Raw genomic sequence first — 16,381 nt, 5'->3', positions numbered from 1 at the left:
GGAGGAGTCGTACACGTAGCGATTCAGATCATGGTCGATTCCGATCTAAGTGTCGAACAACGGCACCTCCGCGTTCAAGACACGTGCAGCCCGGTGACGTCTCCTGCGCCTTGATCCAGCAAGGAGGAGGGAGAGGTTGGGGAAGACAACTCCAGCAGCAGCACACGACGGCATGGTGGTGGTGGAGCAGCGTGGTTTCCAGCAGGGCTTCGCCAAGCACTACGGAGAACGAGGATGTGTAGAGGTAGGGCTGCAACGAGAGAGAGAGAGAGAGAGATTTGTGTCCTTGGCAGCCCCAAAACCCCCACTATTTATAGGAGGAGGGGAGTAGGGTGCGCCCCCTCTAGGGTTCCCACCCCTAGGGGGCGGCAGCCCTAGATGGGATGGAGGGGCGGCCAAGAGGGGAAGAGGGGGGCGCGCCCTAGGGTGGGCCTTAGGCCCATCTGCGCCTAGGGTTTCCCCCTTTCTCCTCCTAGCTGCGCCTTGGGCCCTAGTGGGATGCGCACCAGCCCGCTCAGGGGCTGGTCCCTTCCCACTCTTGGACCATGCAAGCCTCTGGGGCTGGTGGCCCCTCCCGGTGGACCCCCAGAACCCTCTGGTGGTCCTGGTACATTACCGGTGACGCCCGAAACACTTCCGGTGGTCAAAACCTCACTTCATATATATTATTATTTACCTCTGGACCATTCCGGAACACCTCGTGACGTCCGGGATCTCATCTGGGACTCCGAACAACATTCGGTAACCACGTACAAACTTTCCCTATAACCCTAGCGTCATCGAACCTTAAGTGTGTAGACCCTACGGGTTCGGGAAGCATGCAGACATGACCGAGACATCTCTCTGGTCAATAACCAACAGCGGGATCTGGATACCCATGTTGGCTCCTACATGTTCCACGATGATCTTATCGGATGAACCACGATGTCGAGGATTCAATCAATCCCGTATACAATTCCCTTTGTCTACCGGTATGATACTTGCCCGAGATTCGATCGTCGGTATCCCTATACCTTGTTCAATCTCGTTACTGGTAAGTCTCTTTTACTCGATCCATAACACATCATCCTGTGGTCAACTCCTTGATCACATTGAGCTCATTATGATGATGTCCTACCGAGTGGGACCAGAGATACCTCTCTGTCACACGGAGCGACAAATCCCAGTCTCGATTCGTGCCAACCCAACAGACACTTTCGGAGATACCCATAGTGCACCTTTATAGCCACCCAGTTACGTTGTGATGTTTGGCACACCCAAAGCATTCGTACGCTATCCGGGAGTTGCACAATCTCATGGTCTAAGGAAATGATACTTGACATTAGAAAAGCTTTAGCAGACGAACTACGCGATCTTGTGCTATGCTTAGGATTGGGTCTTGTCCATCACATCATTCTCCTAATGATGTGATCCCGTTATCAATGACATCCAATGTCCATGGTCAGGAAACCGTAACCATCTATTGATGAACGAGCTAGTCAACTAGAGGCTCACTAGGGACATGTTGTGGTCTATGTATTCACACATGTATTACGATTTCCGGATAACACAATTATAGCATGAACAATAGACAATTATCATGAACAAGGAAATATAATAATAACCATTTTATTATTGCCTATAGGGCATATTTCCAACATAGGGCTAGCACCCAAGACATATCAAGAAACACCAAGATGTGTGCCGGCAACCCCGTCCCCTCTAGTTTATCCTCCGTAATAGTTTTCGTAGTGCTTAGGCGAAGCCCTGCGGAGATTGTTCTTCACCAACACCGTCACCACGCCGTCGTGCTGCCGGAACTCATCTACTACTTCGACCCTCTTGTTGGATCAAGAAGGCGAGGACGTCATCGAGCTGAACGTGTGCTGAACGCGGAGGTGTCGTACGTTCGGTACTTGATCGAGACGGATCGAGAAGGTGTACGACTACATCAACCGCGTTGATAAACACTTCCGCTTTCGGTCTACGAGGGTACGTAGACATACTCTCCCTCCCGTTGCTATGCATCACCATGATCTTGCGTGTGTTAGGATTTTTTTTGAAATTACTATGTTCCCCAACAGTGGCATCCGAGCCAGGTTTATGCGTAGATATTATATGCACAAGTAGAACACAGAGGAGTTGTGGGCATGGGTATATACATATTGCTTGCCGTCACTAGTTGATTCTTGATTCAGCGGCATTGTTGGATGAAGCGGCCCAGACCGACATTACGTGTACGCTTACGCGAGACTAGTTCTACCGACGTGCTTCGCACACAGGTGGCTAGTGGGTGTCTATTTCTCCAGCTTTAGTTGAATCAGATTCAATGAACAGGGTTCGTTCTAAAGATCAAAAAGCAATCACTATACCGCGTTGTGGTTTTTGATGCGTAGGTAAGAACGGTTCTTGCTCAGCCCATAGCAGCCACGTAAAACTTGCAACAACAAAGTAGAGGACGCCTAACTTGTTTTTGCAGGGCATGTTGTGATGTGATATGGTCAAGGCATGATGCTATATTTTATTGTATGAGATGATCATGTTTTGTAATGGAGTTATCAGCAACTGGCGGAGCCATATGGTTGTCGCTTTATTGTATGAAATGCAATCGCCCTGTAATTGCTTTACTTTATCACTAAGCGGTAGCGATAGTCATAGAAGCAATAGTTAGCGAGACGACAACGATGCTATGATGGAGAACAAGGTGTCGCGCCGGTGATGATGGTGATCATGACGGTGCTTTGGAGATGGAGATCAAAAGCACAAGATGATGATGGCCATATCATATCACTTATATTGATTGCATGTGATGTTTATCATTTATGCATCTTATTCTGCTTGATTAATGGTAGCATTATAAGATGATCTCTCACTAAATTTCAAGGTACAAGTGTTCACCCTGAGTATGCACCATTGCCAAAGTTCGTCATGTCGAGACATCACGTGATGATCGGGTGTGATAAGCTCAACATTCACATACAACGGGTGCAAGCCAGTTTTGCACATGCAGAAATACTCGGGTTAAACTTGACGAGACTAGCATATGCAGATATGGTCTCGGAACACTGGAGACCGAAAGGTCGAGCGTGAATCATATAGTAGATATGATCAACATAGTGATGTTCACCATTGAAAACTAGTCCATTTCATGTGATGATCGGTCATGGTTTAGTTGATTTGGATCACGTGATCACTTAGATGATTAGAGGGATGTCTGTCTAAGTGGGAGTTCTTAAGTAATATGATTAACTGAACTTTAATTTATCATGAACTTAGTCCTGATAGTATTTGCATATCTATGTTGTAGATCAATAGCTTGCGATTTAGCTCCCCATTTATTTTTGATATGTTACTAGAGAAAAATAAGTTGAAAGATGTTAGTAGCAATGATGCAGACTAGCTCCGTGATCTGAGGGTTATCCTCATTGCTTCATAGAAGTATTATGTCCTTGATGCACCGCTAGCTGACGGACCTATTGTAGGAGCAGATAGAGACGTTATGAACATTTGACGAAGCTCGGTATGATGACTACTTGATAGTTTAGTGCACCATGCTTTACAGATTAGAACTAGGACTTCAAAAACGTTTTGAACGCCACGGAACATATAAGATGTTCTAAGAGTTGAAATTGGCATTTCATACTCATGCCCGTGACGAGAGGTATGAGACCTCTGACAAGTACTTTTCCTACAAGATGGAGGAGAATAGCTCAACCAGTGAGCACGTGCTTAGATTGTCTGAGTACTACAATCACTTGAATCAAGTGGGAGTTAATCTTCTAGATAAGATAGTGATTGACAGAGTTCTCTAGTCACTATCACCAAGTTACTAGAACTTCGTGATGAACTATAATATGCAAGGGATAACGGAAACGATTCCCAAGCTCTTCGTGATGCTGAAATCGATGAAGGTAGAAATCAAGAAAAGCATCAAGTGTTGATGGTTGACAAGACCACTAGTTTCAAGTAAAAGGGCAAGGGAAAGAAAGGGAACTTCAAGAATAATGGCAAGCAAGTTGCCACTCCCATGAAGAAGCCCAAAGCTAGACCCAAGCCTGAAACTGAGTGCTTCTATTGCAAAGGAAATGGTCACCGGAAGTGGAACTGCCCTAGATACTTAGTGGATAAGAAGGATGGCAAAGTGAACAAAGGTATATTTGATATACATGTTATTAATGCGTACTTTACTAGTGTTTATAGCAAACCCCTCGGTATTTGATACTGGTTCAGTTGCTAAAAGTAGTAACTTGAAACGGGAGTTGCAAAATAAACAAAGACTAGTTGAGGGAGGGGTGACGATATGTGTTGGAAGTAATTCCAAGGTTGATAAGATCACCATCGCACACCCCCTTTACCTTCGGGATTAGTGTTAAACCCAAAATAAATGTTATTTGGTGTTTGCGTTGAGCATAATATGATTGGATCATGTTTATTGCAATACGGTTTTCATTTAAGTCAAAGAATAATTGTTATTCTATTTACGTGAATAAAACCTTATGTGGTCATACACCCAAGGTGAATGGTTTATTGAATCTCGATCGTAGTGATACACATATTTATAATATTGAAGCCAAAAGATGCAAAGTTAATGATGATAGTGTAACTTATTTGTGGCACTGCCGTTTAGGTCATATTGGTGTAAAGCGCATGAAGAAACTCCATGTTGATGGGCTTTTGGAATCACTTGATGTTTGCGAACCATGCCTCATGGGCAAGATGACTAAGACTCCGTTCTCCGGAACAATGGAGCGAGCAACTGACTTATTGGAAATAATACATACTGATGTATGCAGTCCGATGAGTGTTGAGGCTTGCGGCGGGTATCATTATTTTCTGACCTTCACAGATGATTTGAGCAGATATGGGTATATCTACTTGATGAAACATAAGTCTGAAACATTTGAAAAGTTCAAAGAATTTTAGAGTGAAGTGGAAAATCATCGTAACAAGAAAATAAAGTTTCTACGATCTGATCGTGGAGGAGAATATTTGAGTTACGAGTTTGGTCTTCATTTGAAACAATGTGGAATAGTTTCGCAACTCACGCCACCTAAACACCACAGCGTAATGGTGTGTCCGAACGTCGTAATCGCACTTTACTAGATATGGTGCGATCTATGATGTCTCTTACTGATTTACCGCTATCATTTTGGGATTATGCATTAGAGACAGCTGCATTCATGTTAAATAGGGCACCATCTAAATCCGTTGAGATGACACCGTATGAACTATGGTTTGGCAAGAAACCAAAGCTGTCATTTCTTAAAGTTTGGGGTTGCGATGCTTATGTGAAAAAGTTTCAAACTGATAAGCTCGAACCCAAATCGGAGTAGTGCGTCTACATAGGATACTAAAAAGAAACTGTTGGGTACACCTTCTATCACAGATCCGAAGGCAAGATATTTTGTTGCTAAGAATGGCTCCTTTCTAGAGAAGGAGTTTCTCTCGAAAGAAGTGAGTGGGAGGAATGTAAAACTTGATGAGGTAATTGTACCTTCTCCCGAATTGGAAAGTAGTTTATCACAGAAAACAGTTCTAGTGATTCCTACACCAATTAGTGAGGAAGTTAATGATGATGATCATGAAACTCCAGATCAAGTTACTACCGAACCTCGTAGGTCAACCAAAATACGTTTGGCACCAGAGTGGTACGGTAATCCTGTTCTGGAGGTCATGTTACTTGACCATGACGAACCTACGAACTATGAGGAAGCGATGATGAGCCTAGATTCCACAAAATGGCTTGAGGCCATGAAATCTGAGATGGGATCCATGTATGAGAACAAAGTATGGACTTTGATTGACTTACCCGATGATCGGTGAGTCATTGAGAATAAATGGATCTTCAAGAGGAAGACGGACGCTGATAGTAGTGTTACTATCTACAAAGCTCGAATTGTCGCAAAATGTTTTCGACAAATTCAACGTGTTGACTTCGATGAGATTTTCTCACTCATATTGATGCTTAAAAGTCTGTCTGAATCATGTTAGTCATTGTCGCATTTTATGATATCTGGTAAATGGATGTCAAAACTGTATTCCTTAATGGATTTCTTAAAGAAGAGTTGTATATGATGCAACCAGAAGGTTTTGTCGATACTAAAGGTTCTAACAAAGTGAGCAAGCTCCAGCGATCCATCTATGGACTGGTGCAAGCATCTCAGAGTTGGAATATATGCTTTGATAAACTGATCGAAGCATATGTTTTATACAGACTTGTCGTGAAGCCTGTATTTACAAGAAAGTGAGCGGGAGCACTACAACATTTCTGATAAGTACATGTGAATGACATATTGTTGATCGGAAATAATGTAGAATTTTCTGGAAAACATAAAGGAGTATTTGAAAGGAGTTTTTCAAAGAAATACCTCGGTGAAGCTACTTACATATTGAGCATCAAGATCTATAGAGATAGATCAAGACGCTTGATATATTTTCAATGAGTACATACCTTGACAAGATTTTGAAGTAGTTCAAAATGGAACAGTCAAAGAAGGAGTTCTTGCCTGTGTTGCAAGGTGTGAAGTGGACAAGACTCAAAACCCGACCACGGCAGAAAATAGAAAGAGAATGAAAAGTCATTCCCTATGCCTCAGTCATAGGTTCTATAAAGTATGCCATGCTGTGTACCAGACCTATTGTGTACCTCACCATAAGTTTGGCAAGAGGATACAATAGTGATCTAGGAGTGGATCACTAGACATCGGTCAAAAATATCCTTAGTAGAATAAGGAAATGTTTCTCGGTTATGGAGGTGACAAAGAGTTTGTCGTAAAGAGTTACGTCGATGCAAGCTTTGACACCGGCTGGATGACTCTAAGTCTCGATCTAGATACATATTGAAAGTGGGAGCAATTAGCTAGAGTAGCTCCGTGCAAAGCATTATAGACATAGAAAATTTGCAAAATACATATGGCTCTGAATGTGGCAGACCCGTTGACTAAATTTCTCACAAGGAAAACATGATCACTCTTTGGGTGTTAATCACATAGCGATGTGAACTAGCTTATTGGCTCTAGTAAATCCTTTGGGTGTTAGTCACATGGAGATGTGAACTAATCACATAAAGATGTGAACTATTGATGTTAAATCACATGACGATGTGAACTAGATTATTGACTCTAGTGCAAGTGGGAGACTGAAGGAAATATGCCCTAGAGGCAATAATACGTTATTATTTATTTCCTTATATCATGATAAATGTTTATTATTCATGCTAGAATTGTATTGACCGGAAACTTAGTACATGTGCGAATACATAGACAAACGAAGTGTCACTAGTATGCCTCTACTTGACTAGCTCGTTGAATCAAAGATGGTTAAGTTTCCTAGCCATAGACATGAGTTGTCATTTGATTAACGGGATCACATCATTAGAGAATAATGTGATTGACTTGACCCATCCATTAGCTTAGCATTTGATCGTTTAGTTTGTTGCTATTGCTTTCTCCATAACTTATACATGTTCCTGTGACTACGAAATCATGCAACTCCCGAATACCGGAGGAACACTTTGTCTGCTACCAAATGTCACAACGTAACTGGGTGATTATAAAGGTGATCTACAGGTGTCTCTGATGGTGTTTGTTGAGTTGGCATGGATCAAGATTAGGATTTGTCACTCCGATTGTCGGAGAGGTATCTCTGGGCCCTCTCGGTAATGCACATCACTTTAAGCCTTGCAAGTAATGTAACTAATGAGTTAGTTGCGGGATGATGCATGACGGAACGAGTAAAGAGACTTGCCAGTAACGAGATTGAACTAGGTATTGAGATACCACGATCGAATCTCGGGCAAGTAACATACCGATGACAAAGGGAACAACGTATGTTGTTATACGGTTCGACCGATAAAGATCTTCGTAGAATATGCAGGAGCCAATATGGGCATCCAGGTTCCGCTATTGGTTATTGACCAAAGAAGTGTCTTGGTCATGTCTACATAGTTCTCGAACCCATAGGGTTCGCACGCTTAACGTTCATTGGCGATATAGTATTTATGAGTTATGTATTTTGGTAACCTAATGTTGTTCGGAGTTCTGGATAAGATCACGGACATGACGAGGAACTCCGGAATAGTCCGGAGATAAAGTTTGATATATGGGATAATAGTGTTTGGTCTCCAGAAGGGTTCCGGAATTCACCGGAAGGGGTTCCGGATGTTTCCCGAAATGTTTGGGTACGAGAACACTTTATTCGGGCCAAAGGGGAAAGCCCACAAGGTTTTTGGAAAGCGCAAAAGGAAGTTTTGTGGAGTCCAGGGGCCAGACGCCAGGGTCCCTGGCGCCTGGGTCCAGACGCCAGGAACCCTGGCGTCTAGCCATGGAGTCCGAGAAGGACTCTTGCCTTTCGGGCGAAACCGACTTTGTGGAGGCTTTTACTCCAAGTTTGGACCCCAAGGCTCAACATATAAATAGAGGGGTACGGCTAGCACCCAAGACATATCAAGAAACACCAAGCCATGTGCCGGCAACCCCGTCTATCCTCCGTAATAGTTTTTGTAGTGCTTAGGCGAAGCCCTGCGGAGATTGTTCTTCACCAACACCGTCACCACGCCGTCGTGCTGCCGGAACTCATCTACTACTTCGCCCCTCTTGCTGGATCAAGAAGGCGAGGACGTCATTGAGTTGAACGTGTGCTGAATGCGGAGGTGCCGTACGTTCGATACTTGATCGGGATGTATCGTGAAGGTGTATGACTACATCAACCGCGTTGATAAACGCTTCCGCTTTCGATCTACGAGGGTACGTAGACATACTCTCCCCTCTCGTTGCTATGCATCACCATGATCTTGCGTGTGCGTAGGAATTTTTTTGAAATTACTACGTTCCCCAACACAAACATAGGCTTCCAATATATCGATCTTTACGTCTCGACCATTTCGTGACTCCTCATCATGTCCGTGATCAAATCTGGGACTCCGAACTACCTTTGGTACATCAAAACACATAAACTCGTAATATCGATCGTCACCGAACATTAAGCATGCGGACCCTACGGGTTCAAGAACTATGTAGACATGACCGAGACATGTCTCCGGTCAGTAACCAATAGTGGAACCTGGATGCTCATATTGGTTCCTACATATTCTACGAAGATCTTTATCGATCAAACCGCATAACGATATACGTTGTTCCCTTTGTCATCGGTATGTTACTTGCCCGAGATTCGATCGTCGGTATCTCAATACCTAGTTCAATCTCGTTACCGGCAAGTCTCTTTACTCGTTCCGTAATGCTACATCCCGTAACTAACTCATTAGCTACATTGCTTGCAAGGCTTACAGTGATGTACATTACCGAGAGGGCCCAGAGATACCTCTCCGACAATGGGAGCGACAAATCCTAATCTTGATCCATGCCAACTCAACAAACACCATCGGAGACACCTGTAGAACACCTTTATAATCACCCAGTTACGTTGTGACGTTTGGTAGCACACAAAGTGTTCCTCCGGTATTCGGGAGTTGCATGATCTCATAGTCATAGGAACATGTATAGTTATGGAGAAAGCAATAGCAACAAACTAAACGATCATCGTGCTAAGCTAACGGATGGGTCAAGTCAATCACATCATTCTCTAATGATGTGATCTCGTTAATCAAATGACAACTCATGTCTATGGCTAGGAAACATAACCATCATTGATTCAATGTGCTAGTCAAGTAGAGACAAACTAATGACACTCTGTTTGTCTATGTATTCACACATGTACTAAGTTTCCGGTTAATACAATTCTAGCATGAATAATAAACATTTATCATGATATAAGGAAATATAAATAACAACTTTATTATTGCCTCTAGGGCATATTTCCTTCAGAAACTTTTTGGAGAATTATTTTGGAATAAAAGAAAAATATTGGAGCAAAGACCCACTGGAGCCCCCCCCCCTCTGCTCACTAGGCACCAGGGCGCATCACCCCCCTCTGGCACGCCCTGGTGGGTAGTGGGCCCCTCGAGGATCCGCTGACCCTAATCTGGATACTATAAATTCCTATTTCCCAAGAAAAAAATCGAGAAGAAAGTTTCATCACGTTTTACGATACAGAGCCGCCGTCACCTCCTGTTCTTCATCGGGAGGTCGGATCTGGAGTCCGTTCGGGGCTCCGAAGAGGGGGATCTTCCGTCTTCGTCATCATCAACCATCCTCCAACCTCCATCACCAATTTCATGATGCTCGCCGCCGGAAGTGGGTAATTCCTTCGTAGGCTCGTTGGACGGTGATGGACGATGATGCTCACTGCCGGGAGTGTGTAATTCGAAGTACGATCTACACCGACTCATATACTTTCGCTGCTACTTGGAGTCGGTAAAGATCATGATCCAAACCGTTTATACATCTTTATATTGTTCTTGGGTGATCGTATGCGGTTTTTTTGCCTTTTACTATGTTTCCCAACACATCTGATGTGGACCAGGAGAGTGCACAGAGTCAAATAAACCAAGACACGCAATTGCCTTAGATCTCACCTGACAAGGCTACTGGCAGAAAACATATGAGAGCTGCAACTAAAGCTTGAAAGCCGCCCAAGGCACCAGAAAAGAAGGGGGAGCATGAGCCTGAAAATGTTCCCAAAGAAATTTCTGAAAAGGCTACTCAGCCTAACGATGAAGATGTAGGGGCTGACACTGGAGAATAAGGTCTTCTCTCAGAAGACCGACCCAGAAGAGGCAATCATGGCCGTGAGCCAGATACATCGAAACAAATGTTTGATCCCGATCAGTACAAGATGCCACCCGAAGGAGAAACCAATACTGACAAAATACGAGACTGCAGAGGACAAAACATCATTGGGCCGACAAGTGGTTTCGTTATGAAAATGTTTGAGAGAAGTATGCAATTTTGTTCGCTTTCAATCCACCTTGAAACGCATTGCTGATGGAGATGAAAAAGTTAGGCCTCAACAACCTCGAGATGCTAACCCTACTTCCTTGACAACCCCTGCTAACTAACTAGAGGAAGTTGAGAGAAGGGCCAAGGCCAAGCGTGAAAGGAAAGCGGTTAAAGCCAAAAAGGCGCAAGCCAGAAACGTTAAGCTAACTCAACATGATGTGATGAAGAAAGAGTGAGCCTCTATATCCAAAGCAAGCCGTCGAAGAAAAATGGTGAACCTTCCAGTGTTGCAAAGCCATAAAGGAAAAATCTTTCAAAGGGAACCAAGAATGTTGCATCAAATAACATCGATTATTCTTGAAATTCAAAGAAAATACTGAAAAATATTCAGTATGACAGGATGGCACTCCTTGGCAAACCTGCCAAGAGTTGGTCCCCCTCGAAAGCTTTGCTGTCCTAAGAAGATCTCTTCCGCACACACCTGAGGAACAACTTCGAGGTGTTATGACGTGATTCCAATTTTGTGAGATATGTTGATTCTTTGAGTGTGTGTATTTTTTTGGTTAGTCAGTGAATAAAATTTAATTTCTTTTGCATGGTAATACGTGTCTCATTTATATCATAAAAAACAAAGTACAAGTCACGTAAAGACCGACATGACAAAACTAAAAATATAGTAGAATATCCCTAAGCTTGACACCAACGTCCGTCACCTGCCTCTGGCACCACCATAGCAGCCACCGAAGAAAAGAATGACGAATCAACTCCTCACCCGAGCTCGACGCGGCTCCATCCTTGATATGCAGCTTTGCGGACCTCCAAGATGGCTCACCAAAAGTGAAGTCCTTATCGTTGAACGGATCAGATCGGGGCAACACCCCGAGCACGCCATCGAACTCCATATCTGGCACCCCACCACGATTAAAATGTCGAAGGAGGAAACCATACCTGCCATCCATGAACCACGAGCCCAGCACATGCTCCATCTTCCAGATGTCATCGATGCAGACCACAATCTGTATCCGCTCATGGACTAGCTCCCAAGCTTCGTGCCGACGCTGGAGCAAACGCCTTCGCAATGACGGAGCCCGAGGACACAGGTCCACCACGAGAATGCCGCCGTCGCCACACCATCCTTTCTTGAACAGATCGATTTCTAAATCCATCCCCAACCATAGGACCGTCTTTATTCAGCGATGTCATCGTCGTCGCGGAAGCAAAGACAACGTACAACCTAAAAATTTAGACTACGAGAAAGTAAAAACGATCCACATGCGTAGATCTGGCGACCCTCCTCATCACCGACGACCAAGATCGTTGACGGAGGGGAGCCGCCGGAGAACGGCCTCCCCTGGCGGCAGCTACGGTTCCAGCCGCTAGGGACTAGAGGAAAACAACGATGTATGTGATGCAATGGTTGATGATCTGAGTTGGAGTAAATCAAATTGTTTCTGGAAATAATAAAAAGCATTATGTCCTCACCGGCTTGGTTTCATTCACGAAAGTATATACTCGTTTATACTCGTTCGGCCCCTTACGATGAAAGTAAACGCCTAGTCTAGTTTTGTGGTTGTTATTGCTAGGGTTTCGATGAGCAGGGAGTGAATATGCTTGACCCGGCTCTCGATCTGTTGTCTCTTGCCCTAAACCGCCACTAGGTCGTCTCCTTATATACACTGGTTGATGCCGTGCGGCCCTCAGAGTCCCGGCCGGTTCATACAACGTATCCGGCTCGATGACTTTTCTTACATACCTTACAATACAAGCTTTACATACATGGTGGTTTATATCTATGGGCCTTAAGCCGCCATCGGGTCTGGGCCCTTTGCTAAGCCTACCTATGAACTGCCATATGATCTTAGGCTTCATTGTGATGAATCGTCATAGGGATGACCCGGCCCCTCCTGGGCGGGTCATACCTAATAGTTATATCCCCAATAAGACTGGTTTTTAAATCCATCTCCAACTATAGGACCGTCTTTATTCAGTGTTGCATCATCATCGCGGAAGTAGAAACGACGAACAATCTAAAAATCTAGACTACGAGATAGTAAAAATGATCCACACGCGTAAATCAGCTAGGGTTGCAGCCGCTAGGGATAAGAGGAAAACAGCCATGTATGTGATGCGATGGTTGATGATCTGAGTTGGAGTAAATCAAATCGTTTATGGAAATAATAAAAAGCATTATGTCCCCACCGGCCTGGTTTCACGGATACACATACTGTTACCATTACATCCAGTCAGTCCGTATTCCATGGCCTCAGTTCTCAAATCTTGGAGGCCCGACGTCTGGCATCTCTATCTATCCGTTTCGTTGCGACCTACGCTCCACTCGCTGTCTCAGTCTCCAGCAACAAAAGGAGCACACTACCCTGCCGGCTCACACCCGCTGCCGGAGCACCTACGCACAGACTAGGCAGCCATGCGTCGCCTCCACTACACCATCACCACCCTGCTCTCCGCAACCTGCCTCCTTCTGCACGCCATGGCGTCGCCGGCACTGCCTGACCCGGGGTCGCTCGAGCCGTCCCTGCTCTTCCCGTCGGCCGGCGCCTCCCAGGCCCAACCCGCCGCGGCATCCACCATCCCGGCATTCCCCGAGCAGTCCGAGGCCGCGGCCACCTCTTCCGTCTGCCAGCTCACCCCTTCCCCGCCGCTCCTCCCGGCCGTCCTGGCCTCCTGCAACGCCGGCAGCGGCAGCGGCGTCCTCCCGCCGCGGCCGCGGTGCTGCCCGGCCCTGGCCGCGTGGCTGTACGCCGCGTACGCGCCCACCGCGTTGGGGAGCGACGGCAGCAGGTGGTCGAAGCTCCCCGCCGCGGCGGCGGACGTGACGGACCTGCCGCTGCTGCCGGACGACGTGGAGGAGTGCGCGGGCGCCGCGGAGCGCGCGCTGAGGTCCGCGGGAGCGACGCTGCCGCAGCCGCAGGCGGGGAGCAACAATGGGACGACGTGCGACGTGCCCTTCTGCTACTGCGGGATAAGGCTGAGGCGGCCGGTCTGCGCGCTGCCGGCGGGCAGGGCTGCGAGGAGGCTGGAGAGGGACTGCGCGCGGCCGGGGCTCGCCGGCTGCTCCCGGTGCCTCCGGGCGCTGAACCTGGTGAGGCCACACATTCAGAACCCCTTTCCTTTTCGCCGCAGAAAGAAAAAGAACTGCAGTACTATGCTTCTCGGATGCTCCCGTGGTGCAGGTGCACGCATGCCTCACAGAACCACTAACATTTTTAATGGAAAGTTAAACTGTGAGCTTTGATGAATGCTAATCAAGTAATCATGTTACTTTTTCTTGAAGAGATAAAACCCAACCCTTTTTATCTGTTTAGATGTCAGGCACACAGAGTAGGATAAGCATTTCAGTAACTTCTTTATATTCTTGAGCATCATGAATACTAGCATACATACAAACATATTCCATGTACGCGGAGCAAGGTGGGTTATATTTCATTACCAAACACCAAAACCAAAACCAAAACCAAAACTTGGCGAGATTGAGTTGAGCTTGCATATATAGGCATCAGAGTACACAAATACGCGAGCCAAATGAAGAAGGATCACGAGGAGAGTCGTGTGCGGTGTGCGGTGGCCCCGCGCGCGGCAAGTGCACTAATCGGTAGACAAATTGGCGGTCCCAGTCCCTTCAAAAAACAAAATCCAGGGTCCCAGTATTTATCGGTAGCCAACAAGGAGTCACGGAAAATATGGTGCGGAATTCAGGTCCCGGGCCATACATGCCACTGCAGAACACTCATCTCTGTCATAGGAACAGTGCGAAAATCCATAGTGGAGTAGTAAGTCGCAGTCACGGACAGGGACATCTACTGCATGCCTGAACTTTCATATTGCCCGGGTAAAACTTAACTGAATGGGAGCAGGAGTACATGTACAACACTCTGCCATTGCAGTAATAAACCCGTTATTAAAAGCTGATTGTGGTAAATAAACCTGGTGAACCTAAGCCATTCAACTGAATTTGCCCTGGAAGGATTGAATGATGATGAAACTATTTGAACCAGCGGTCCGGGGTGAATGGGTAGGGCCTGGAGGAGCATGTAGGGACATGATTTGGTTCAGAACACCATGCCTACTCCACTCCACTCCTTTATTACCACTTTCACTTTGAGTTCAGAACTCGATGCCCACACTGATTCCTCTTTTTCACCTAAAAAGGGTCACAAGCAAGGCATCCCACCCAAAGCCGAATCATTTGCTTTCTGGACCCGACCGCTTCCAGTTCCAAGGACAAAGCATTGGTTGCTTTACTAGTAATTTTTCGGTACAGCAACCCCAGTAATTTAGGGGAAAAGACGTCAAGGGAAATGTCTCCGCCTGCGAGACTCGACAGAGATGTACCATGCGTCACATGACTTGTGTTCAGAGTTCCGAGAGATGCGGTAGCGGCCCTAGCACTGTGGCATCGTGTCGCATGGGCTGGCGGGCATGCTCTGGGCCAGCTTGTGTGAGAGCGAGGGTTTTGTCCCTTTGTCTCAACTGGAATCTCTATCCCTCTCTCCGGATCAGCAACCTGTGGTAACAATAACATGCATGATCTATTTGACCTCCACAGTTCCTGAGCAACGGTGAATTTTGCAGTTTCTTTCAAAATTACTGTCGCTCACTCGCATGAGTTGGAGTAAGCTAGATCATTTTGTTGCCTGGAAACCTAATCATCTCGTCCCTTTTTGTGTGGTGCCATGCATGCATTACAGCTGAACGCCATTGGAGAGAAGAACGCCACGTCGGGGAAGGCCAGTCATGGCGGGAAGCCACGTGAGCGTGACTGCCAGCTCATGGGGCTGACGTGGCTGCTGCAGCGGAACGCCACGCGGCATCGGGCGGCCGCCACGGCGGTCCTCCAGGCCCTCATGGCGGCCGAGGAGGCGGGGGCTACCAGCGCGCCCGCCACGTGCTCGCTCCCCGTCGATGGCCTGCCGCTTGCCGTCGCGTCGTCGGAGATCAACGGCGCCGCCGATGTGTCCCCCATGGGCAGCCTGCTTCTTCGCTTTCTGCTGGGGACGTCTGCCTTCATCTTGTCCCGGCGGTTCTGAGCAAAATCTGATCTTCGCTGCGCGGTCTCTTTGCTATTTCTTCTGTGTTTGCACTTCTGATGTTGAATTAGTAGTTGTTCAATTTGTTTGTACTTCTGATGATGTTTAGTTCTTGAAAGGCTAGGGACTAGAGAGTGGACTTCGTTACTGTAATTATATGCAATCCCGGTGGGGATGCCTAATCTAGTGAGCGTGCATTGCATCTCCATTTAAACAAAATCCTACGTCTTGCATTCCAGGAAAACGCATTTCACTGATATGATCCACCCAGAACTGCAGAAATGATCACATACGAGCAGTCGTCCTTGGGTACTGGCTGGTTGACACATGGCGCATTGTACGGATAATCGTGGTGCCCCGAAACAGCTCCCTACATAAATAAAAATAAAAACTCAAAAGTCAGTCCATCTATGATCTAGTTTCAAACATATTGAAATGAAAAACACAATGATAAAACTATTCATAATTTGGACACTTGGTTCAACAGTTGTGATAATATCTATTTTTGTCTTTCTTTTTGGA

At 46.0% G+C, this 16,381-nt stretch overlaps 1 protein-coding gene across 1 annotated transcript; it reads left to right on the top strand.

Moving 5' to 3' along the window:
- Positions 1-13,061: 13,061 nt before the first annotated feature.
- Positions 13,062-16,078, top strand: LOC125523480 (putative GPI-anchored protein At4g28100). The gene is made up of 2 exons (XM_048688516.2): positions 13,062-13,914; positions 15,521-16,078. Exons 1-2 carry the CDS (start codon positions 13,240-13,242, stop codon positions 15,857-15,859), a joined length of 1,014 nt encoding a protein of 337 aa, XP_048544473.2. The 5' UTR covers positions 13,062-13,239; the 3' UTR covers positions 15,860-16,078.
- Positions 16,079-16,381: the final 303 nt, after the last annotated feature.

This window comes from Triticum urartu, chromosome 7A (assembly GCF_056163025.1).
Source record: "Triticum urartu cultivar PI428250 chromosome 7A, HENAU_Tu73, whole genome shotgun sequence".
Lineage (NCBI taxonomy): Eukaryota > Viridiplantae > Streptophyta > Magnoliopsida > Poales > Poaceae > Triticum > Triticum urartu.
The sequence above is the reverse complement of the archived record's forward strand: the minus strand, read 5'-3'. Positions and strand labels throughout refer to the sequence as shown.